Raw genomic sequence first — 25,845 nt, forward strand, 5'->3', positions numbered from 1 at the left:
TAGAGAACATTTTCAGATACCTTCAAGTAATTGGTGTTAATCTGGCACCTGGTACTTTTACACTGATGCGCTAGGCCATAGAAGTCTATGGGTCTCTGCAGAGACAAAACAAAGCAAAAGTAAGATGCAGTGGAGATGAAACGCAACAAAAGTGGATTACACATACCAATGTAAAAGGACCCAAACTTTTCAATTTTCACTTACAAATGGGGTGACTCTAGAAGTTGGTTGTTCAAAGTATATGATTTCTAAAAAATTGCATCTTTACAACTCATTGAAGTCCTCCAAGAAGGCTGGTCACCTTCAAAAGACAACTGCAAGACAGGTCAGGATAATGCAGAGAATCTCCATCGGTAAGGGTGATGCCACACATGGCGTTTTGAACCCGTTTTTGGTCCGGTTTTCACGCGACAGAAATCAGGGGGCGTGGCCGTCGGAAAACTGGACGGATTCGGGAAAAACCGCAGAATTTAAAAAAAAAAAAATTATGTCGCAAGAATAGCACTCGCATACACCAGGAAATTTGGTTTGGGAAATATTTCCTGCAGCAGGAGTTGGACCTCTTATAAAGCTACATGGCAGATTGACTGCATGTGTATCAGAATCTTCTTCAACATCATGTTTTTCCTTTCTCGGGTTTATCAATTAATCGGCAGTCATTTTCATTGCTAATGATCAAGCAATCATACATTGTTCTTTAATTTTGATCTCCAGTATTAATATTAAACTTCAGGATTCAGTTACCATAATCCTATTATATATTAATAAAAAAAAGATTATAAACTGGTCAACCTCATTTTGCTTGGATTACAGTCGGTGCCAAATCTTCCCTTGTTTTTATACAGAGATGAATGTAGGAAGAGAGGAACACTAGTTATTGAATTGTATTGCAGTGGATTGCAATAAACAGTCCCATCATATAGGATTCCTTTTGAGATCGTTAGTCCCTAGTAATAGCCTGAGCTGGCAGACACCTGTGTGCAAACAAATTGGGATCAGCAGGTAGCTATTGCAGATGCTGACTTTTTATTATTATTATATATGTTAGGTGGAAACAGTTGAAAACTACCTGGAATGTGCCCAAGCAAAACACAAGGGGGAAAACCTTTAAAGCCTGAGGAGAACATTTATTCTGACAGGGGCAAAACAGCCCCAGCAGAGTTCAGTTTTCCCTTGATGGATTTTCATGCTGCTGCTTCTCAAGGAGAAAGATGATAAACTAAATCTCAGTTTACAGCTATTTTCCAACCACTTTCTATCGTACATAAATGGAAAAATGTTTTGAGATTATGAAAATGGGAAAGGAAAGTGACATAAATAGCTACATTGTAATCATAGACACTACAAATAATCCCCTTGTGCTGCGGAGGCCTGAGATTCTTTACTGACTCGGTTTACTGTGTCATCAAAGCTTGTAAACCGCTCTTTGATTTACGCTTGTATTTAGCATAGAATTGGAAAAGGGACAATATACACAGTTCTGTGTAGTCCCCATATATATTCTTTGGGAATTCCAGAAATCTGTAGCCTCGATCTATCTACACATATTGTACTGTATATTTATTTACAGGGTGTTTATACAAAGATACTTATTTGTCTTTAGAAGTCTCTGATAAGTTTAGGCTATTTCTTGACACTAGATTGGAAATATCTAGCAGATCACAAGTTCCCCTGCTCTAAATTTGTGTGCCGCTGTAAGGTGAGAGTGGTGCTCCAGAAGTTCTGTAAATGGCAATGAAGCAGAGGTGGATGTATTTTTCCCTTCTCCAGTGGCTTCTTCCTGTATTTAGTCATTTGCTTCATTGTAATATTCCTCTGTTATTAGCAGCTCACCTTATCTTTTCCATGCAGTGGCCACCATAAAGATAATGCTCAGCTTTTTGAAGTAGTCTACCTGTGGTGTACAGCAAAGTGTTGTTTCTATAGGAACATTAAAAACGTACTTCTTAGTTCTTGGGAAGTCTGACACCACAGTGTAATTTAGCTTTATAGAAGATATATCAATGTTCTTGATAGACATTTGCTCATCTCCTTTCCTTTTCTCAGTACGATCATATGTTTGCGATATTAGGATTGTCTGATGTTGATGGAGCACTACATTTTGTCCTACATTGTGTAATCCTATGATATTTTGTTACGTAGATGCAATGGCAGAACGTTGAACATGTTGGTGACCAAAGTCCGTATGTTACTTCAATTATCCTTCACGTGAAGCAGAATGTACCCATTATTCGTGACAACCTAGCATCTACCCGAAAGTACTTCACCCAGTTCTGTATCAAATTTGCTAAGTAAGTTACTAATGCTCTGATTGACTTGCTAAATACAGGCCTTTATTTTTAACATTTAAGTAATTTTATTTCCAGCAGAATTACTAGAAACTATTTCACTGTGGTTTTATTGGTTTTATTGCGATAGAGGGAAGTCTGTAGTTACTGTAAGTCTGAGGCCAACCCTTTAGAACAACTTCAGTGGGTAAAATAAGTGGATCACGATTATGCCAAGAATACTCGTTTGGTATTTTAAATATAAGTAAATGGTTTCTCTGCTAGAAGTTTTTCTACAAATTAAAGGTTTTAGTTTTTCATTTGTTTTTGTTGATGTAGTTTGATTTTTCTGGCAGGGTGTTCTAGAATAATGAAAAGTGTTAGGTTGCTGGTTTCATCGCAGTATTGCCCAATAAAAAATGGTTTAACCACTGCTGACTTAGCCTGCTGTTCTTTGTTTATGGGTTTTAAACAGCGCCAATGTTCAACTGATGACATTTACAGGTGTTATAGTCTTGTAAGTTTGGGGGGGAATTTCTACACATACAGTTCCCTCAAAAAGTCCATGGGTGATTTTTCAATGTAACAGCTAATGCTTGTTCTTATTTTTATGACATTTTTGTTATTTTGTTTAATATAAATATATAGTCACCAATATGTATGTGTGTGGGTACAAAAGCCTTTGTTTTGAAGAACCTGCATCTAAAAACCTTCCATAGATTCTATTGGATTTAGATGATTGATTGGGTCTAGCAGATATATTTTATTTTTTTGAAACCAACAGAAAAGTTTTTTGGCTGTGTGTTTGGGATCTTTGGAGGGCATTTATGTCTACCTCCCAGTTTCCTCGGCCATTTGATTCCCAAGTTCCCCTCTGACCTTTGATGTACAGGCTATATCATACAATCTGTCAGTTATTCCTGTAATAACCCCTACAAAAACTACCTCTGCCCCCCTCCCAGAAATACATCTATGTCTCCACCCTGCAGTAGTACCTCTAAATATACAGCCTCCATCCCCTGAGTAATACACCTATAAACATCTATAAGTGACCTCTATTGAAATATAACATAAGGTAATTGTTGTGGGTTTGTCATCTGCACATTGGGTTTACAAAGAAAACCTGCCATCAAGAATCTTCCATAAATATCCTAAACTGTAAACTATGCCTCCCTAAACCTATAGCAATTCTTAACCTAATCTACAGTTTATCTAAGGCGACTTGGGTGTGGAGTACCCTCTATGGGGAGAAGAAGCCTCTGCCGTCCATCCATACCCGCAAAGGCTAAGTTAGTCGGTGGTGTGCCAGATTCAACTTCACCGCATGCAGGTAAGGAGGGACAGCAGAGGCTACTGGGACATGGAGAAGCCTTTTTCTGCCATATATAAACACTTATTCAATAAGATGTCATTAAAAAAATGTACCTGGGTGAAGATAATTTCTCATAAATGTAGTGATATGGTCCCTTAGAAACAAGACTGTGTCCTTGGATACGACCACCGCTGCTGGAATGATTGCACAAAGAAACAAAAAGTTTATGTATATGAAATGTCTGGGAGTTACTTCAGGTTCCACTGCTGGAACTCAGTATAGCGCATCTCTGGCTACTGCTGTCAAAATGTGAGGTGGTCGTATCTGAGGAAGCCATCTTGTTTCTAAGGGACAACATGACTAAATTTATGAGTAATTATCTTCACACAGGAACATTTTTAAAAATAAAATCCAATTGAAGAAATGTTTACATATGGCAAATGAATTCAATTAAATTTAAATGCCCACATGGGAATAACCCTTTAATAGGTAGATCTCTGATGGTAGGTTGCCTTTAAGATGTACAGAAACTAATCTGAGACGACCAGTGCTTTGTTCCTGCTAGAAATATGTTTGTATTGTGAAGCTTAAAGAATACAAATAAAATATCCAAACAATTACCTCATATCCTATGTAACGTTTTCATGTAGTAGTATACAGTTTACTTTTTATTTTCAACCTTTGGTGAAAAAAAGAATTGTCATCGCCTTATTTTTATGCACACAGAGGATATCCAACTGTGCATCAGAAAACCTCAACTCTCACTCCTTGCTGTGTATGTACTGTATATTGTACGGGTTATCGCAGTTATGCCGATTATTTATTTATTTTAACTGTTTAGTTTAACCTGATTTCAAGCAAAAATCTGTATCAAATCTTTAGCATGGTGTGGATACAGATTATATGCAGATTTTCTGCCATAAACTTCAAAGTAATAAAAAAAATACATGCAAAAATCTGTGAGGACACACAAGAAAATTATCATGATCTTTATTTTGAGTGAACAATTTCTGCACAGAAAAAAAGCATCCTCTACATTAATTTTTCTAAATGACATGCACTTGGATGCTACTATATTGTATATTGTATATGTACAAATACCTGAACGGACAGTACAGGGATCTCTCCAAAGATCTTTTTATACCTAGGCCTGTGACCAGGACAAGGGGGCATCCTCTGCGCCTAGAGGAGAGGTGATTCTACCATCAACATAGACAGTGAGACTATGGAACTCTCTGCCGCAGGAGGTTGTTATGGCGGACTCTATGTACATGTTCAAGAGAGGCCTGGATGCCTTTCTGGAGAGAAAAAATATCACGGGTTATGGGGATAAAACATTTATTTAATTCTTAAAGATTCTCTCTCTCGCCCTCTTCTCTCTCGCCCTCTTCTCTCTCGCCCTCTTCTCTCTCGCCCTCTTCTCTCTCGCCCTCTTCTCTCTCGCCCTCTTCTCTCTCGCCCTCTTCTCTCTCGCCCTCTTCTCTCTCGCCCTCTTCTCTCTCGCCCTCTTCTCTCTCGCCCTCTTCTCTCTCGCCCTCTTCTCTCTCGCCCTCTTCTCTCTCGCCCTCTTCTCTCTCGCCCTCTTCTCTCTCGCCCTCTTCTCTCTCGCCCTCTTCTCTCTCGCCCTCTTCTCTCTCGCCCTCTTCTCTCTCGCCCTCTTCTCTCTCGCCCTCTTCTCTCTCGCCCTCTTCTCTCTCGCCCTCTTCTCTCTCGCCCTCTTCTCTCTCGCCCTCTTCTCTCTCGCCCTCTTCTCTCTCGCCCTCTTCTCTCTCGCCCTCTTCTCTCTCCTCTCTCGCCCTCTTCTCTCTCGCCCTCTTCTCTCTCGCCCTCTTCTCTCTCGCCCTCTTCTCTCTCGCCCTCTTCTCTCTCGCCCTCTTCTCTCTCGCCCTCTTCTCTCTCGCCCTCTTCTCTCTCGCCCTCTTCTCTCTCGCCCTCTTCTCTCTCGCCCTCTTCTCTCTCGCCCTCTCTGAAACACAGTTACCAGCCAGTGGTGATGGCTATGCAGATTTTCAAAATGGAGGATGCACATCGGAAGCCCCTTATGATCTGTAGTCATGCTTCTACGCGGTGTGTAAGGGGTTAACACCTGTGATCGGAGGAATCTTCGATCACATGTAACAGGCAGGTGTCCGCTGAAATATATAATATATGTTCTATCATGTAAAACCCCCTTACACAAAAGTTCTTGAGGATAGCGATATCTTATTTATCCTAATTTTCTTTCCAAAAGTGGCCTCCACATTTCGTAGGACACAGGAGATTATTTTGCCCTCCTTCTGTGATCATCCATCCAGGTAAGCAGGATGCTTACCTCTGTGGTCCCTCCCTAAAATTGTTCAATTTTCTCTCTGGTTTTGTGAAAAGGGGAAATCGTTAATTACTTTCCAGTAATTGTTTCCTTGAACCATGACAACTTGAAATCTTATTTACCTTTCACCTACTCTTTTCAAGTCACGGGGTTTAGCAAAAAAAAAAATCTGTACACAACTTTACATATTTCGTTTAGTCTCTGAAATTCTCACACACACTCACGCACTCTCTCTATCGCTCTCACTCACGCACTCTCTCTCTCGGTCTCTCTCTCTCGGTCTCTCACGCTCTCTCTCACGCTCTTTCTCGCTCACGCTCTCTCTCTCTCTTTCTCGCTCATGCTCTCTCTCGGTCGCTCTCTCTCGGTCGCTCTCTCTCGGTCTCTCTCTCTTTCTCACGCACGCTCTCTCTCTCTTTCTCACGCACGCACTCTCACGCTCTCACTCTCGCTCACGATCTGTCTCGCTCTATCTCTCTCGCTCACGCTCGCTCTGTCTCTCGCTCTATCTCTCTCGCTCACGCTCGCTCTCTCTCTCTCTCGCTCTATCTCTCACGCTCGCTCTCTCTCTCGCTCTATCTCTCTCGCTCACGCTCGCTCGCTCTCTCGCTCACGCTCGCTCTCTGACGATTGCTCGCTCACGCTCACAGTTACCAGCCAGTGGTGATAGCTACGCAGATTTTCAAAATGCCTTTGTCGGCATTCTTAATCATTTCAGTACTTTAATTTATGTTTCATTCCTGTCTTCTTGCCTGCAGCATCTGGTGAGTCCATGAGGAGGGGCAGCTGCAGCCTTTATGTGCCAGTGTCTCAATCTCCTCATGCATTTTTACTTCGCAATGAACCAGGGGAGGATTGTGTGGATTCACACGACCGTAAGGGGGACGTATATACAGCCGACGTATATACGGCCGATATACGTCCCCCATAGACGGCAATGGGCACACGGCGCCCTACGGGAGCGGTACGGTGCCGCCCCGTACCCCGTGAAAAAATAGGACATGTCCTATTTTTTCAGGGCATATGGCGCCGTGCGCCATGTATCTCTATGGAGAGGGCCGGGGGTGAGCAGCGCTCTCCCCCTCCTCCTCTCCCCGCGAGCTGCCGTGTGCCCGCCGTGCTACGGTACGGCGGGCACCGGTCGTGTGAATCCAGCCTAAAGGAGAGGAGACACAGGCTGCACCTGCCCGTCCACCAGGACACGCCACATGCTGCTGGCTGAGATCCAGGTAATTTAAAATAAACTATTGAAATGCTGACACAGACATTTTTAAAATCTGCATAGGCTATTAGAACTGGTCTCCAACTAAAAATTGCATTCATTTAAGAATAATTACATTTAACAAATTACAAAATTTTTGGTGTTGGCCATTTAAGCGGCTAAATCCAACATCTGCTGGTCTCCATGTCTGAGCTTCAGAATTATTCAGGTACATTATGATCCCAATACTCCCAGCAGTATAGCATTGCCTTATTCTAAAAGGAACCCCCTGCCTAGGGGAGCTGCTTATTCTGGCATCTGTATCAGTCATTAGCCCAAACAGACCATCTACACAATTCACATTTCTTTAACTGTCTGTTCACTATTTGGTGGTAGCCATATTTTGTTTACTAAATGCTTTTATGTTTTATTCACACTTTTGAGGTCAAGTTAAACAAACTACCAGTTACGCTTCATTTCAAACATTTCATACAGTCTCATTCACTGGGCTAAGCATGGCATGGTTTAGCCAAGTTGTTTACACTAATCTTTCCAGAGACATAAAGAAAATGATATGTTGTGGGGGTTTTTTGTTTTGTTTTTTCTTTAGGTTCATATATGTCTATACTGTAAGATGTTATGCAGCCTTCAGTCAGGTATTCCTCATACGTTTACCTCCGATGGAAGGCATAAATTGATTGTAAACTAATTTAGATGGTTTTTTTGAGTATTTAATTTTTATGACTATTTGAAAGAAAACCCCTTTTTTAAAAAATAAGTATGTTTTCTTTCTATTCTTTAGTAATTTGCTAAGTATGTTATCCCAGAGTGCTTGTGTTCATATTTGCTGGTAAAGCTTATCCCCTTTTGTCTTCTCTGATTGCTTAGTAATATCCCGCTGTTCTTGGCTAAGCAGGGTACCCTTCAGGGCTTATTTGGACACCTGGTTTGTACAGACTTTCCAGCAGTATGGGCAGGCTTCACATTTCCTTTTAGTTATTTATGTTTTGTCGCGGAACCAAGTTTTTATAATTGAGCCGTTCTCCCTGGATCTTTTTATATTGTTTATTTTATTTAAAACTCTCCGTACTTTAGTGTACACACAGGACAAGGGATATGTTGGGGTTTAAAAATTACAGTGAAAACAAGACTATAGTAAAGTTGTATATTTTATTGGTTTTTATTTTCTCTGAATTGTTTTTCCATTGTTGCCCATAAACAACATTTTAATATCTTTTTTTGGTTAACTGGCCTTAAGAGGTGCATGTAAACCTATGACATGTTACTGCTGACATCAATCAGTTATGGCTGTAATGGCCTTTACTGAGCCAAGTGACTGGCTGCGTTAGTGACCTGCTGCCACATGATAGGCAGATCTCATTGCCGATAAAGGCATAGATGCTCCAAGTAATGATACTGGTCACTTTTATTTATCTTGACCCACAATCCCTTTAAGGTTGCTACTTACAGACCATATCATGTGTTGTACCTAAATAAATGAAAATGTTATAATAGAACTCTCAACAAATACACTTTTTCACAGAATTTTGGACACCCTCGTATGACAAAAATGGGTATCCCATTTGACAAGTTTGAATAGAGCGCAGTATTTTGAGTACCTCCCACGTGAGCAGAAGCCCATCACACGTGCATTTCAAAAATGTCTTTCTGATTTCTCTAAGCATTTGCATTACAATATAATAGTGTTATAATTGACCGGTTTTCCTGACAAAATCCTCTGTTTAGTCCCAGGGGTTGGGCTTTTGGATGTATTTCAAAACACAGCAATTGACTTGTCTGTGCTGCTCAATCCTCAGCTCCTACCTTTGTGCTCCTTCAGAAGAACAGAGGTCACAGAATGGTGAGTGGGAGAGGAAGGAGCTGTACAGGAGCACAAAGGTGGGGGCCAAGAGCTCAGCAGTCTGCAGCACAGACAAGTCACATGTTGTTTTCTGAAATGCATCCAAACCAAAGCCAACCCAGGGGACTAAACAGAATTTTGTGAGGGTGCAAGGTAAGTTATAACACACAATTATATTGTAATGCAAATGCTTACAGAAAGGCAGATTTGCAATGCAGCTGTAATGAGCTTCTGCAACCTGTCTTTAGTGAAAATGAAGTCTCTGGTGAAGGATTCCCTTGGAGAACCAGGAGATTCCATTCTTGTGATTGATGGGAACAACAGCTGTTAAGCCATTTTTAGCAAATGCATAATCTTTTTTTTTCTTCAGTCAGTGTTATGCTTCTTGTGTTTTTAGGGTCTTTTATATCTTTATATTCACTTTTTTACTTTGAATTGTGTTTTGCAGCTCTTTCATTCCAAAGTTTATCAACCACCTTTTTAAATGCAAACCAATTAGTATGGTTGGAGCTGAACAGGTATGTAGAGTTAGTTTCTTTTATGTCATTTCTGCAGACATTGTTTTTCAAATTTAAACCAGTTGACAGTTCAGGAAATCCTTCTCTATATGATGTCACGGCTGCATTGTTTGTCACCTGGAAATAGGAAATAGTACCGTAATTCTCTGGAGTTTGAACACACTAACAAAATGAAAATGTGACATACAGAAAGTATTCAGACCCCTTTTAATTTTTTTTACTCTGTTTCATTGCAGCCATTTGGTAAGATCAAAAACATTCTTTTTTGCTAATTGATGTTCACTTTGCACCCCATCATGTGTAGATATTTTTTGCTAATTTAGTAAACAAGAAATGCTGTAATATCACATGGTCATAAGTATTCAGACCCTTTTCTCAGCATTCGGTAGAAGCAGCGTTTGAGCTAGTTTTGGGGATCCTCCGTCATTCTTCTTGCAGATCTTCTCCAGTTCCCTCAGGTTGGATGCTGAACGTTGGTGGAGGTCTTTTTCTCCAGAGATGCTCAATTGAGTTTGAAATTCAGAGCAGACAATAATGGTGAAGACCCCAGAACAAATAATAATATTCAAGGCCCCATAGGAGACGACAATACTGCAAACCCCAGAACAGACAATGATAATAATGGAGATACCACAGAGTAGACTATCTAGTTCGACGCAGACTTTTAACAGGATGCAGGCCACAACCCCAAGGCATGATTGGCTGCATGGGGCCTGTTGGCTGCAGGTTGTGCCCCCCCTTTTTCCAGGCTTTTAAGTTGAGATGAATGTGGCTGCACTTTCTATACATGCTCATGGGGGAAGCTCCTCTGCGAAAGATCAGAGGAAAAAGCCAATTGGGAAAAAATGCTGCACTCATTTTAGACTGGCTAGAGTAACCAGGAAAATGGGACTATGGAGTTGGAGTCAGTTGAAGTTGGAAATATTGAGAAGTAAGGAGTTTGGTTTACGGACTCAACATCACTGCATCCAAGAAGCAACTTCAGAAATATCTTTTGAATACCATATAATAAAAGGAAATTTAAATTGAACCTATTTATGATTATCTTGTAGAATATTACCCAATTATTCTGGTGTTGTATAGTAATAAGTGTTTGGTAAAATGATAAAAAGGGCCCATTGTTGCTGTATTTATTTGTGAATTCAATATCTGTATTTGTAAAAAAAAATAATTTATTTACCAATATTGGTCAAGAAGCCTATTCACAGGTTGGGTGATAAAATACAGATAAGTTTTAGTCCAATCACTAGGACATCCAGTAATCAGGACAAAGAAGGACAGTCCCTATGTTAATGATGATAGGTGCTCTTTTCTCTTTTATGATGCTGCATAAGACATGGTCCTGAAAGTGCCATTGAAATTAATATAGCACCATGGATGACTCATTCAACCCGTTCACACATGCTTGGGGGTCTCCGTGGTCAGACAGTTAGTGATCTTGAATTAATCCCCGATCTTGTCGATTACATTAGACATGTTTAGAGGACTTAAGGAGTCCAGGCCTCAAAAGGTCAGAGCTGTTTGGTTAAATGGGGACTTGCAGTACAGGCATGCGGTTTTTTATGTTACAGCTGGTCCATTTTATATATAGATATAACTATTATCATCAGGGTTTTACATATGAATTCAAGTTACTGAGCTCAAATCTTTGATCCTGAAAGCTTATCTACTAATGCAGGGTTCAAAGCCAGACAATAAATAATGGTTGTCGCATGTTGCATCTACTTTGTAACTTTAGTAAGATTAAACTTGGCGATGTACATTTGCACACAGAACTACTACAGGGCAGCACCAAGGGAAACCATTTCTTACTATGCTTTATTGTTGGCACTGTTTATTTTAACTTGCATTAGGAAGTATTCTTAAGCATTTGTTGAGCTGAAAATCAAGCTATTTAAGCAAAACCACATTGCCATCACTGTTTATGCCATCAATCATTCTGCTTTCTTAAACTTTGTCTGTTCTTCTGCTGCTTTTTCATTTTTGCTTATCCATGGCCAAATTCATGTCTTTCATAAGGTTTGGAACAGGCCATGTATGCTAATCCATGTTTCCTGCCCAGCAGTTCTATTTATACTTCTGATTTGGCCTTCATGCTTGTGCCCGGCAAATACAAACATTTTTACTAAATTTATCAGACCATAAAAAAAACTAATAAATTACCTGCAGATACTTAGCTTGTGAGAGTTCCTCTGACCTTCATAATGCAGACAATGTCATGTTGACATACTTTGGCTCGAAGTTATAAAACCATTTGATATGTATCTTCCTTAGAAGGAAATTAAATAAATTGTTGAGAAGCTTACAACACACAAAATGCTCACTGTCCCTTTAAAGTACTGATTATTTTATTTCCTGTAGCTTATACAGTGTAATGCCAACATATTCTGCTCTGCTGTACAAAGATCCTTGTCAGGATAAAATAATATATTTTAGTATCACTTCCGCAAGATCAACATCCTTATTATTGGGCAGTAATCATTTCAGTAGTTTAAAAGACAATGCATGTCAATAGCACAGAACAGATATAAACCTCCAACTGGAGCTCAACATCGGGTGAAACTGCAATTTTTTTTCCCCCAAACACCAGGATTCACCGGAAAGGTTATCAGTTGTTCCAGGTATCCATTTCGAGAATAAGTCACCATTTAGACTCATTCAAGCTCTTCAGCGTTTTTTTATATATAAAAGATATTGAAACTTAGCGTAGCCTACTTTGTAAAACTTACAAATGTTTTTATTGTGGTGAAGGCAGAGGAACTGCATTTGGAGTCTGAATAGTGACTTGTTCTTGAAATGGATACCTGGAACGACTAACAACAATTGTGCTGAATTGTTGCAGGTTTACCTGTTCTGTGCTATTTCTACAGGTGAACTTGTGGATCACTCCAAGACTGTGGAGCCCCATCTTGAAGCATAGGTGGTGCAGTGAAACACACTCTATACCAGTGATGGCGAACCTATGACACGCGTGTCAGCACTGTCACGCGTAGTCATTTTCGCTGACACCCCGTATCGGCGGGCGGGTGGGTGGTCGGTCGGTGATACAGCGCTGCTCCTGCTCTCCCATCCTGCACTGCGGAGGCCGCGCACTGACGTCAGAGCGTGGAGACAGAGCAGCCCCGGTGACCTGTGCTGTGCCTGCGCGGGAACATCTGCACACAAGGAGTAATGGAGGCCCGTGGTGTCTTTGGAGAATGTGTAAGTTAATTTATTGAGTTCTCTACCGGGCTGGGCTTTGATGTAATGTACACTGTTTTGGGGGGCACTTCTCAGGACACAACTAGTTAAAACACTGCTTTTTTGTTATTTGTTGGGGGGGTAGGGGGGATCTCAATTGAGGAATTAAGCACTGCCAGTCCTGTCTCTGACTAAGGGCGTTAGAGGGGGTTAATGTGCACTGCTTTAGGGAGGGGGGTCAAATTGTGTGGGTTATACGTTCATTTAGCCTAAAATTTACACATTTCCAATAGATAAAAAGAAAAAACCCACCATACAATTCTGCAATTTCTCCTGAGTACAGAGACCCCCCCACATGTGGTTGTTTCTTGTTTTATGGGTGCACAGCGAGGTGCAGGAGGGAAGGAGTTTCCTCATTGGCCCCTTTTGTAGGCTATAAAATTTTAGCTTTTGTGTGACGGCATTTTTTTTTGCGGGATGAGATGCTTTTTCCAGTGTTGCCGTTTTGGGGAATCTCCTATTGTTGAAAATGTAGGAACTTTTTTTTAGGGCAGGAGTAGGAAAGCATCAATTCTGTACTAGACTTTTTACTTTTTCTTTTTTGGTGTTCACCGTAAAGCCTAATGTTATCTTTATTCTATGGGTCAATACGATTACTAAGCAGTTAAATAATTATACATATTTGTTATTTAAACTCTAAATATCACAAAATTAGTTTTTTTTTTTCTAAAGGTGACACTCCACCCGAGTTACGCTCGGTTTTTTTTGGCGAATTTTTACACGCCTAGCTCAAAAGGTTGCCCATTACTGCTCTACACCTTGTGTAATACATGTCCATCAAAGTTGGTTGAATAAGAATTCTGAACCCCTGCCGGCTTTTTGCAGCGCTCCCAGTTGTGCATGTATGTGGAGTATGTGTATGACAGCAAATTGGCCTAACATTTTTGGCTGGCTTAGTGCACCTAACCTTAAAGGGAATTTCACCCCACAAGTGAATACAGAATTTTGTAGGGAAATCTGTAAGTTTTCCAGGCATACCTTTCCTGTTTCCTAGTGGGCTGTCTTATTTTGTAAAAATGCAATTCTTCCTGTTTTATACATATTAGAATAAAAAGTAAAATAAAATAACTTATTGGATATTGTTACATCCATTACACCCTACAGTCTATACATGTAGCATAATTTTTGGTCCCTACAAAAAAATGAACCCCAAAATAATCATACAAAATTCTATAGATTTGGTGTCTCCAGAATTTTCCAACTTCCCTCCTGTTAAGGGTTAACAAAAGTTCCAATAAGTTCCATGGACACCACCAAAAATTCAGCTCACAAAAATACTCCTGACTAAAAATTGGTATTAAAAAAGTTATGGCTTTTGAAAGGTGAGTGAAAAAATGGCAAAGTGCTTGAACATCTTTGCCCATATCAGATTGGACACTACAACTTAACCACAAATCATTTAACCATTTTGATTGGTGGTTGGTAAAATTTTTGTTGTTTACTAAAGCTTAAAAACTGGTAGTGTCTTTTTCTTTTCAGATTTTTCTGATATTCTTCTGAATTTTAGTTGATTTCATGTTTTATGGCTAGCTCTTGCAATATTGAAAACTACGAAAAGGTATTTAACCTTGTTTATGGAAGCCTACATAGACACTTCAGTGGCTCCACACATTGTAAGACCACCAGAGAGTTTAAGTTGAAGAGTAATTTGGTTTCCGCCTTTTGTCCCTGAATGCATCGCTGAGCTAAGCTACCCTGAAGACTTTATTATGGTCTGTAGATTACAATAATGAAGATTTATGTTCTGAGAGCTGACATAACCACAGATACTACTTGCAGGTGTCCTCAGAGTCCAAGTACAAACCCTTCTATTGTTGTTCCATTCTATTTATTCCTGCTGTTCCTTATTACAATAACTCGCTAGCTACTTCACTACTAGTCAGACACATTCACCATTGTTTTATTTGTGTCCATTTTTTTATTTAGTTTATCTGAAATCAGAAAATCTGGCAGATTTCTGTGGATTTTCTATTTGTTTGCATGCAGTTATAGCTTTTTACATTGTGATCCCAGAAGTTGTATGGATGACTTCATCTTTGTGTGGCTTATTTATCTTCACTAGCTTTCAAGCATTGCCTGAACAAGAGTATTCCTTCCTTCCGAGTAACTAACATCTGATGTAGTTTATTAGTGCAAACTTTAATACTAAGAGTAAAAGCTCACCTTTATGTAGCAATTTTCTATTAAGTAAATCTATCTATTTGGGCCTCGTGCACACAGCCTTTTATGAGGAGCATATGCTAGCTGTTGTTCAACGGCTCACACACAGTTCCATTACTTTCTATTGGCAGCTGCGCACTTGCTGCAAAGTGGGCGAGCCGACTGTCCATGCAGCAAATTATACAGCGGTACCTATTCCTGCCCATCTTTTCAACTCAGGCAGTCATTTCACTTCAAAGTGCTCATGTTCGTTTGCCTATTAACCTATCCAAAATAAAGACTTAATTAATAAAAAATCCTTATTCTTATCCCTAAATGATTCCTTGACATGGCTGCAATGTTACAAAAATCTATTTTGAAAACTTAAATCCAACTCACTGATGTGTGTCATACACTAAGTAAGTCCTGCATATTAAAAAAGAGAGTAGTACTCCGACAGTGCCAGTAAAATCATCTACTGGATATTTTTCTTTTACGATTACCTCCAGAATACTAACAACAAAATTATGTGCTTCTTAATCTGATTGCATAAATTGCATTTAGGTCAACAGATTTCCTTTTGCCCTCACAGATTCTGTAAAGAGAAGAAACTAGGTAACAGGAAATCTATATTATAACATTTATTACCTTTTGGGGGAATTTTCATGATAGACTGGAGCTACTTTTCTAATACTGATGGACGTGGTAAAGTTAGACTAGACAGTCCACATATATGCCTGGATATATCATAGTGGCTCATGCTGGATGATAAATTGGTTGTAACGAGACACTGTGTAATAAATCTTTACACCCCCAATTTGTCTACTTTTGTAAAGTACAAAATCACCAAGTACCTGATTTGTGTGCTGCCCAGACAGTTGTCAATTAGGATGTAAACAAAACACTTAGTAGTAGACAATTTAGTAGGACAATGGTTTTCGGGAAGTGTCCGTGTCCTTCATTTCCAAATTGGGAAAATTCATGAAAAGGTCTCTGTTACACAGCACCCACTACCTGCTTCTGAATTTACTAATAAACCTTGAGAAGGAAACATGTTGTCCCAAAATACATTGTCCTACTAATTTATCTACTAGATGTCTGAAAGGGTCTTGGCTATGGTGTCTGGTGAAGACAAATGACAAAAGTCGCTGTGCATTTTGTTATTTTATTTAGATTTTTTATGGCATTCCTGGTGTCTAGAAAAAATATGAATGTACAGTTGAAATGCTATGTTCGTCATGTTAATATTCTTGCTTCATTTGTTCGATAGTATGTACCCATTTTAACAAAGGTTTGACTTATTCACAGCTTCTCCTTGATACTCACTCTATGAAAACGGTCCTTCTCGATCTACCATCGATTGGTTCTCAAGTAGTACGGAAAGCTCCAGCAAGCTACACAAAAATTGTTGTGAAAGGTATGACTCGGGCGGAGATGATCTTGAAGGTGAGCTTCTTGCTAATCCTTTACATATGTAGTGACATTTTAAACAAGTTAGAAGACAATTTATTTTTACCTTTGAGATGGTATGTTGCAGAGAACCTTTTTTTTCTTTATTTGTATTTTAATGCCACTGCAGTTGTTCATTAACCATTTTCAGCCAAATCCAGCCGTGGAATTAATAGGCACACATAGAGCAAACGTTTCTCCTCCTTACTTAATACACTTGCTGCAGTTGTGAGCAAAACCATCATACAAACTACAAATTATATTTGTTTACGTGGTAAACCTATTTTTAAAGAGAACCTGTCAGCAGAAAATGTCCTAATAAACCACTAGCAGTATCTCATCAAGCAGCTGAACACCTTGCAGATGTCCATTTCATAGCCCAGCGCTGGTGGTATCGTGGTTGTATAAAGTCAAGGAGGTTGGAAAGTTTAACACCTGAAGTCAAGCTTTCCATACTTCAGAATGCCCTCTTCACTGTAATTGATGGCCCTGCATCCAGACACATCACTAACCAGATCTCCTTCATTCTAAGGTGAGGAGAACTTGACTTCAATGCTGAGCTCTCCACCTCCATGACTTTATACAACCAATTTACATCTCACTTCAAAGTTGATTTTTCTGAATGAAGCCCCCACCATGGACCATAAAAGAAACATGATCAGGAAGGTGTTAATCTGCTTCACAACATGCTGCATTCACAAAATGGAAGTGTAATTTACAAAGGGTTAACACACTTCCTAAAGTTTTTTTTTTTTTTTTTTTTTTTTTTATATAGGGGTGCAGTTTCTAAAAAGGCATAATTTACCAAGTTTTACTGTTATTTAGGCCTCTCAAAGCCGCCTAAAGCTGAGCAGGTGCCTCTAAATAAGGGTTTTGACGATTTTCATAAAAATGTAAAAAATTTCACCCAAAATTCTGAACCTCCAAACAACCTAGAAAAAAGAGAGGATTCATAAAAAGCCATGGCAATATAAAGAAGAGATTTGGGGAAATGTTAGTTATACGGAAAGTAACTTGGGTTTTCTGCCTGAAAAGCACAAAATTTTGAACTTTGAAATGAATAATTTTTAGAATTTGTTTGCCAAATTTCCGGTATTTCCATAACTAAATTTACAACATTTTTCTACGAATTTGAAGTACAATGTGTGACGAGAAAGCAATCTCAAAATCCCCTGGATATGTTAGTGTTCCAAAGGTGTAACCTCCTATAATGACACTGGGTAAGCCTAAAGCCCTAAAATGGCTTAGACACAAAGGGGGTAAAACCCCATTTAAGCCACATATGTTTCGTGCACTAGTCGGGGAAAGTATCTAATAAGAGTCCAAAATCCTTAAAGGGGTTCTCCGGGCGTTAACATCATTTCTCATATGATCTAAAATCTAAAGACAATCAATAAAGCAAATGGCTCTATTTATGGGAAATTTGCTGTTCTGAAGATGTAATAAAAATCGTTATACCTGTTCAGGTCACCTCCATTTACCCAAATCCCGGGTAACGACCTGTAGTTTGCTGTAGGACTTGTCGGTCATGCGCAGATGGGTGCTATGATGCTGCAGGGCGCTCGTTCACATGCTTCAATTGTGAACGCGCCTGCACACCACATTGAGCTGAAAGCACACACACTCTGCTTGGGACATCGAAAAGCATCACTGAAAATCTCTGCATCATGCATGATCAGGATCGGGTGGCACACTGCCAATTACTGAGCAGCTAGTATCATGAGCGCGCTGCGCTCATGGGTAGTTCGCAATGCATCATGGGACTTGAAGTCTCAAGGATACGCGGCGGCGCCATCTTGGGAGGAAAAGGACAGTATTTTATAAAGGTACTATTCTGCAATATAATTTGCCCTTTTTTGCTTTTTTAAAGCAAAAACACTGTGTGTGTAAGCATACACACTAGATATTAAACTATGGGTGTCTCCAAAAATGACCCCTGGGTCCGGAGAACCCCTTTAATGTTGCGGAAGACATTTCTGACAGTTCTTTGGCGCAAATTGCCACACAATTCATAATATGGATAATATAGTCGTTTGAAGAAAGCCATATTTCATCATACTGATGCCAGAGATGGAAAATACTAGATCTCTGAGTAGGCTGAAATAGAATATAATTCATGTCTGACTTGTATATTTAACACAATATCTTCTATAATAAATAATATTCTTTACACAATTCATCCGTAATATACAAGCAACTGCGATTAATCCATCCAATAAAGAACTTTGTATCAACTTTTGATTTAGAAGAGCTGGATAGATAGAAAGGTAGAGGAATGATCTTGAATAGGAAGAAGTTAAATACAATGTAAAGAATTTTTGGGGAGTTTTTTTCTTTCTCTAGGATTACCGATCCACATTACACATTATATCCAGTAATTTTCAAGTTTAGAAAAATAAATATTCACTTAGACAGCTTTATGACACTGATAGCAAAGACCAGTTTAAATAAACCTTCCACCGGAGGACACCACTTTGTCAACTATATTGCAGGGGAAGCAGTTTCTTTATTGAGAGCTTTAGTTACAATTCAGAAAAACCCCATATGGAAGTGATTTAACAAATAATTTTTTTTCCATGTTAACCAGAACAAGTGTTGGATGTTTATAGAAAGAACTCTCCATTTTCAAAGGACATTTTGTACTGCTTAACAAACAATTTTATATCATTGTTAACTGCTGGTGCATATTTCGGATTCCCTCTTTATTCTTCCTTACTTACCACAAATGCTCATTAAGGAAATAATATCAGTTCCAGAAGGGTTTTTTTTCACTTAGACAGCAAATGTGGGGCATTCTTGGTGATATTATTATTGGGAACATCATAAAGCTCCAGCATATTTCACAATGCTTTACAGTAATACACTAGTAATACATTAGCAAAATATTAAACTGTAGACTGTTTCATATCTCTGCCCTAATGCATTTGTCCCAATCCCCCCCCCCCTCACCTATTTACACAGTTTAACCCAATGCCATCTGGGTAACCCTGGAAAAATCTATACCTATTTATTATTATTATTATTATTACCAGAATCTTTTTTTTCACTTTTTTGAATGTAAACCTTCTATTTCTTCATCATACCCATTTGTTTCTTATCCCACACCACTTTAAGTGTTTTATTCAATCACCAGTCAATAGTGTTTGCACCTTGTTGGTTCCTCACTTTTCCATTGTCCCATTTTATCCTGGTCATGTTGCAGCTGTCCGTAACAGCATCCCCGATGACTGTATTATAAGTAATAGTGCTATAAAGCTAGCCCCCCTCAAAATACAATCTCTAACAAATAATCTAATATTGCTCCCTAAAATATTTAGTGTCACAGTAACCTATTTTTTCTAATTTATTCAACAGCACCACATTACAGGTGTCAATATCAGGGCTGTGGAGTCCGAGTCGGTGACCATTTTGATGGCGTCAGTCATGATAAAAGGGACTATCTCTGGCTCCACAAACATTCAGCAAATTGTACAAAACTAGAAATTGCCTTTAAATGTCCTTTCTATTTCTGATCAAGGGATTTAGGCCTGGGGTAAGCAATATTTATTGGTCCAAGACCACATTGTCATACTTCTCAACTTTAAGGCGCGACATCGGTATCCAGCACACTAGATGCACCAACAACCACAGTACAGCACCAGTGACCCCAGAGCAGATAATAATAGTACTGGATACCCCCAGAGCAGGCAAATAATAATGGAGACCCAATAGCAGATAATAGTACTGGAGACCCCCAGAGCATAACACTACAAATACTGAAGACTCCATAGCAGACTAAAAATTGGACGTCTGCTCCTAGATCTTTTCCCCGGCCCACACGCTCCAATCCCTCCCTCTGATGTCACGGATGGGCAGCAGCTAGGAACCAGGCATCTCTCCCCTAATAAAATCTAAATAAATCTAAATAAAAATCTAGCAAAACTTTTGTAGTGGAAATTATTTTCATATCAACCGTAGCTAATTCTTAGAATATGAAAAGTCTGACTATAACTGAGAGAGGGTTGTTTTAGAAGTGGAATTTACATTGATGAGGGTTGGGAAGCTGAAAAACCATTAAAACATGATGAATCATAAATTCCAAAAAAGATGCTTATCTATGGTAATGGTATATGTGACAATAATTTAGCTGTGACTGATATATAAATAAAGGGATTCTTATATTAAACTTCTTTAACTTTCCACACCCATGTTGTTTGTTTCCCCTATTACTTGCATTTGCAACACAGTGATGACATGGGCTCAGAAGTTGTGCTTTTGGCATCAAAACTGGTCAGTTGACAGTCACAACTGCCACAGCCAAGATTTGCAATAGTGCACTTAGCCGTGTAAAGCCTAAGATGCCACAACTACTGTATTTCTCTCAAAATAAGTACTTCAGGCAGTCCTCAACCCCTTAAGGACACGGCTCATTTTCATTTTGAGGACACAGCACAATTTTTCACATCTTCCTGTGTACATAGTTTAGTTTCAGACAGTTTTTTCATGACATGTTGTACTTCACATTAATTTTGTTTTCATTTTTTTGCTCTTATTTATAAGAAAAAATGGAAATTTGGTGAAAATGTAAAGAAAATTGCAATTTTCAGATTTTCTTGATGTTATGCTAATCATGCAGCTAGTCAGTTAAGCTGTTACTGCTCAAAATGGTTGCTAACTGACATGAACCATATGCTTTATGCTGACATGTTAATTTACTTTCAGATAAATTTCAGATTACATGTTTTAGAGGACAATTCATCTTTATAAGGGTTTTCAAAGTTCTATTTATTAGGAACATCCCACAAATCACCCAATTTTTAAAACTGCACCCCTCAAACTATTCAAAACTTTTTGTTAAAGTTGTACATACATTTTAAGCATCTCACAAGAATTAAAACAAATGGAGGTTCTATTTGGAATGTTTAAATGATTATTTAATGATTATTAAAAATGATTATTTAGTCCGAAAATGTAGACGTTCATGCAGGATAAAATAAAACAAATATAAGATATTTTCATGCAGTGTCTTACAAAGTAGGGCAATGCCCCACATGCCAATGTAAACTACTTTAGGGACAGCAGAGCACAGAACAGAAGAAGCACCACTTAGCTTTTAGAAGGCAGTTTTTGATGATGCCATTACATTCAGGTGCCATTACACATTTGAAAAGTTCCTGAGCTATGAGAAAAGTGAAATCCTCTCCCCCCCCCTTAATAATTGACCTTATTTTGTAAACTACACCGCCTAGAGAATTTATCAAGGTTTATGTTAAGCTTTTCACCACGTTTGGGAGTTTTACACTATTTGGGGCAACTCGAGGACTTTTATTGTGAATTAAATATTATTTTCTTTAAACACTTTTTTATTTCTTGTTTTTTTTCTTATGATAGACCAGAGAGGCCAGCAGGTGGAGAGATGGGTGACCCCTTGAGGTGCTGCGGTCATGATCATGGCACCTAAAGGCTTAAACAGCCGGGATCACTACTATCGCACTCCCGGCTGTTTGTGCAGATGCTCGTCTGTCACATTCAGCCGTCCTACTACACGGTTCACACGGGCTTTGCTTCTGAGCCCATGCGATCTCCAAAACACAAGTTCCCCAACATCATGGTGGCTTAAGGGGATAAAATTCTTTCGGAAGTGCTAATTTTACCTATACAGTGGGTGAAATAAGTATTTGATCCCAGGCCAATTTTGCAGGTTTTCTAACCTACAAAGAATGGAGAGGTTTGTAATTTGTATTATAGGTACACTTCAACTGTTAGAGACAGAATCTTTTGTGCTAAAAATTCAACACTCAGCTTATACTCGGGTATACAAAATAATAAACTTATTACTCACCATTCCGACAGCCCGGATAGCTCCTCTTCATCTTAATGCCGCAGGTCCGCGGCAGCTACGTGGCCGCGCCTCTTCTGTCTTCATGCCGGCTCGGGACCGCAGCAGCTCCGTGCGCATGGCCCGGCACTTAACTGTGATGTCATCCGCTGTTAACGTCACAGAGTGCGCCAGGCGGGCCGTGCGCACGGAGCTATCGCGGACCCGAGCCGGCATGAAGATGGAAGAGGCGCGGCCACAGAGCTGTCGCGGACCTGCGGCATGAAGATGAAGAGGAGCTGTCCAGGCCGTTGGAATGGTGAGTAGTAAGTTTATTATTTTTTACCGGCAACAGGGGGCTGGCAGGCTGGCTATCTACAGAAGGGGGCTGGCAGGCTGGCTATCTACAGAAGGGGGCTGGCAGCCATATACAGTGCCTACAAGTAGTATTCAACCCCCTGCAGATTTAGGAGGTTTGATAAGAAGCAAATAAGTTAGAGCCTTCAAACTTCAAACAAGAGCAGGATTTATTAACAGATGCATAAATCTTACAAACCAAAAAGTTATATTTTAATAAATTTTAAACATAAAAGTATGGGTCAATTATTATTCAACCCCTAGGTTTAATATTTTGTGGAATAACCCTTGTTTGCAATTACAGCTAATAATCGTCTTTTATAAGACCTGATCAGGCCGGCACAGGTCTCTGGAGTTATCTTGGCCCACTCCTCCATGCAGATCTTCTCCAAGTTATCTAGGTTCTTTGGGTGTCTCATGTGGACTTTAATCTTGAGCTCCTTCCACAAGTTTTCAATTGGGTTAAGGTCAGGAGACTGACTAGGCCACTGCAAGACCTTGATTTTTTCCTTCTTGAACCAGGCCTTGGTTTTCTTGGCTGTGTGCTTTGGGTCATTGTCTTGTTGGAAGATGAAATGACGACGCGTCTTAAGTTCCTTGATGGAGGAGCGGAGGTTCTTGGCCAAAATCTCCAAATAGGCCGTGCTATCCATCTTCCCATGGATGCTGAACAGATGGCCAGGCCCCTTGGCTGAGAAGCAGCCCCACAGCATGATGCTGCCACCACCATGCTTGACTGTAGGGATGGTATTCTTGGGGTCGTATGCAGTGCCATCCAGTCTCCAAATGTCACGTGTGTGGTTGGCACCAAAGATCTCGATCTTGGTCTCATCAGACCAGAGAACCTTGAACCAGTCTGTCTCAGAGTCCTCCAAGTGATCATGAGCAAACTGTAAACGAGCCTTGACATGACGCTTTAAAAGTAAAGGTACCTTACGTGCTCGTCTGGAACGGAGACCATTGCGGTGGAGTACGTTACTTATGGTATTGACTGAAACCAATGTCCCCACTGCCATGAGATCTTCCCGGAGCTCCTTCCTTGTTGTCCTTGGGTTAGCCTTGACTCTTTGGACAAGCCTGGCCTCGACACGGGAGGAAATTTTCAAATGCTCTCCAGGCCGTGGAAGGCTAACAGTAGTTTCATAAGCCTTCCACTTCCGGATGATGCTCCCAACAGTGGAGACAGGTATGCCGAACTCCTTGGAAAGGGTTTTGTACCCCTTGCCAGCCTTGTGACCCTCCATGTTCTTGTCTCTAATGGCCTTGGAATGCTCCTTTGTCTTTCCAATGTTCACAAGTTTGGGGAGGGTCTTAAATAGTCAGAAAAGGCTGTAAAAACAGATAATTAATCCAAACATGTGAAGCTCTTTGTTATTTGTGCCTGAAATACTTCTTAATACTTTAGGGGAACCAAACAGAATTCTGGTGGTTTGAGGGGTTGAATAACAATTGACCCACACTTTTATGATTAAAATGTATTAAAATTTAACTGAGCAACATAACTTTTTGGTTTGTAAGATTTATGCATCTGTTAATGAATCCTGCTCTTGTTTGAAGTTTGAAGGCTCTAACTTATTTGCTTCTTATCAAACCTGCTAAATCTGCAGGGGGTTGAATACTACTTGTAGGCACTCTACTGGTAGGCTGTGACCAATGCATTTCCCACCCTCGGCTTATACTCGAGTCAATAGGTTTTTCCAGTTTTTGGTGGTAAAACTAGGTACCTCAGCTTATACTCGGGTCGGCTTATACTCGAGTATATACGGTAAGTATTTCATTCCATTGAAAAACAGAACATAATATTCACTACACAAACAGAGTTCAGATGTTAGTACAAATTGCAGCATGGATTTTGGCCCAGTCTTCCATACAGATCTACTTCAGGTCTTTCCGGTTTTGAGTCCTAGCTCCCTCCAAAGATTTCTGCTTGGGTTCAGATCTGAAGAATGGCTAGACCACTCCAGGACCTTGAAATGCTTCATACAGAAGCTTCTTTAATTGCCCTGGCTGTGTGTTTTGGGTCATTCATTTTTTTTTGTAATTTTTTTCAAAACATTTTAACAATTTTTGTGTTTTTGTTTTTTTAAACAATAAAATTACACATAGGCTGCACATATACTTATACAACCGTACATCTGGCATGACAGATGCAACCTAACATGTAAACCAAACCTCCCCAGCCAGTCGCAGACAGCTATCTCCCCTTAAGTCCAGTGTCTTCCCTACTCCCTCCTTACAGCCATTATGAGGTCAACCTGGTCCTAAACCCAATATATCAAGCATTGAATTCCTTTATATGATTAGCTTCTTAAGATTTCCTGGTGCTCTCACTAGCTAATACATATGATAGCACCGTCTAATAGATATTAATGCTCTAGATGGAAGGCCTGGCTGGTCTAGCCATCGACCCCATATACTCTCAAATTTTTTTATTGCTTTTATGACCTATTTTCATTGCTCTTAGTGAGAGAAGGAGGTTTTTGTCCAAAATCTTGAAAAACATGGCCCCATTCATCCATCCTTCAATACGGTGCAGTCGTCCTGTCCCATTAGCAGAAAACCACCCCAAAGTGTGTTGTTTCCACCCACATGCTTCATGTTTGGGAAGGTGTACTCAAGGTCTTACTCATCTTCTTTCTCCAATCCCAACAAGTGTAGTTAATACTAAAAAGTTTTATTTTGGTCTCATGACCACATGACCTTCTCCCATGCCTGCTCTTGATCATCCAGATGGTCAGTGGGGAACTTCAAACGAACCTGGACATGTACTGGCATGAGCAGAGGGGGCTTGAAAGTCCTGCATGATGTTACTAACAGTAATCTTTGAAACTGTGTTCCCAGCTGGCTTCAGGTCATTGACCAGGTTTTCCTACGTAGTTTTGGGCTGATTCCTGACTTTTCTCAGAATCATCCTTGACCTGTAAGGTGAGATCTTTCATGGAGCCCCAGACCAAGGAAGATTGATGGTGATCTAGTGTGTGTTCTATAATCTAATTGTGTCGATAGTTGTCTTCTCATCAAGCTGCTTCTTTATTGTCCTATAGCCCATCCAAGCCTTGAACAGGTCTACAATTTTGTCCCTGGTGTCCTTAGACAGCTCTTTGGGCTTTTCCATGGTGGAGAGGTTCAAGTGTGATTGAACTTGTTTCCTGTATGCAGGGGTGAACCTAGCCTTTCTGCTGCCTGAGGCGAACTATAGAAAAACGCCCCCTCCATATATGTAAGGGCTCATTCACACGGTCGTCTGCGGGGACGTATATGCGGCTGCATATACGTCCCTATAGACGGTGATGGCCGTCCGACAGCGGTACAGTGCCACACACCAGGAGCGGATAGAACATGCTCTATCCTTTCCCTGATGTGCGGCCGCGCGCCACTGTTTCCTATGGAGGGAGG

The 25,845-nt window shown here is 40.0% G+C and overlaps 1 protein-coding gene across 2 annotated transcripts in view; it reads left to right on the forward strand.

Annotated features, from left to right (window-relative positions):
• The window catches only part of VPS53 (VPS53 subunit of GARP complex), a 100,440-nt gene that overhangs the window by 64,267 nt on the left and 10,328 nt on the right, over window positions 1-25,845 (forward strand). For both annotated transcript variants that reach the window (XM_072136260.1, XM_072136258.1), the window contains exons 18-20: window positions 2,143-2,291; window positions 9,398-9,467; window positions 16,155-16,292. In XM_072136260.1, the coding sequence (XP_071992361.1) occupies window positions 2,143-2,291; window positions 9,398-9,467; window positions 16,155-16,292 (357 nt within the window). The remainder of the gene's footprint in view (window positions 1-2,142; window positions 2,292-9,397; window positions 9,468-16,154; window positions 16,293-25,845) is intronic.

This window comes from Engystomops pustulosus, chromosome 2 (genome assembly GCF_040894005.1).
Source record: "Engystomops pustulosus chromosome 2, aEngPut4.maternal, whole genome shotgun sequence".
Taxonomy (NCBI): domain Eukaryota; kingdom Metazoa; phylum Chordata; class Amphibia; order Anura; family Leptodactylidae; genus Engystomops; species Engystomops pustulosus.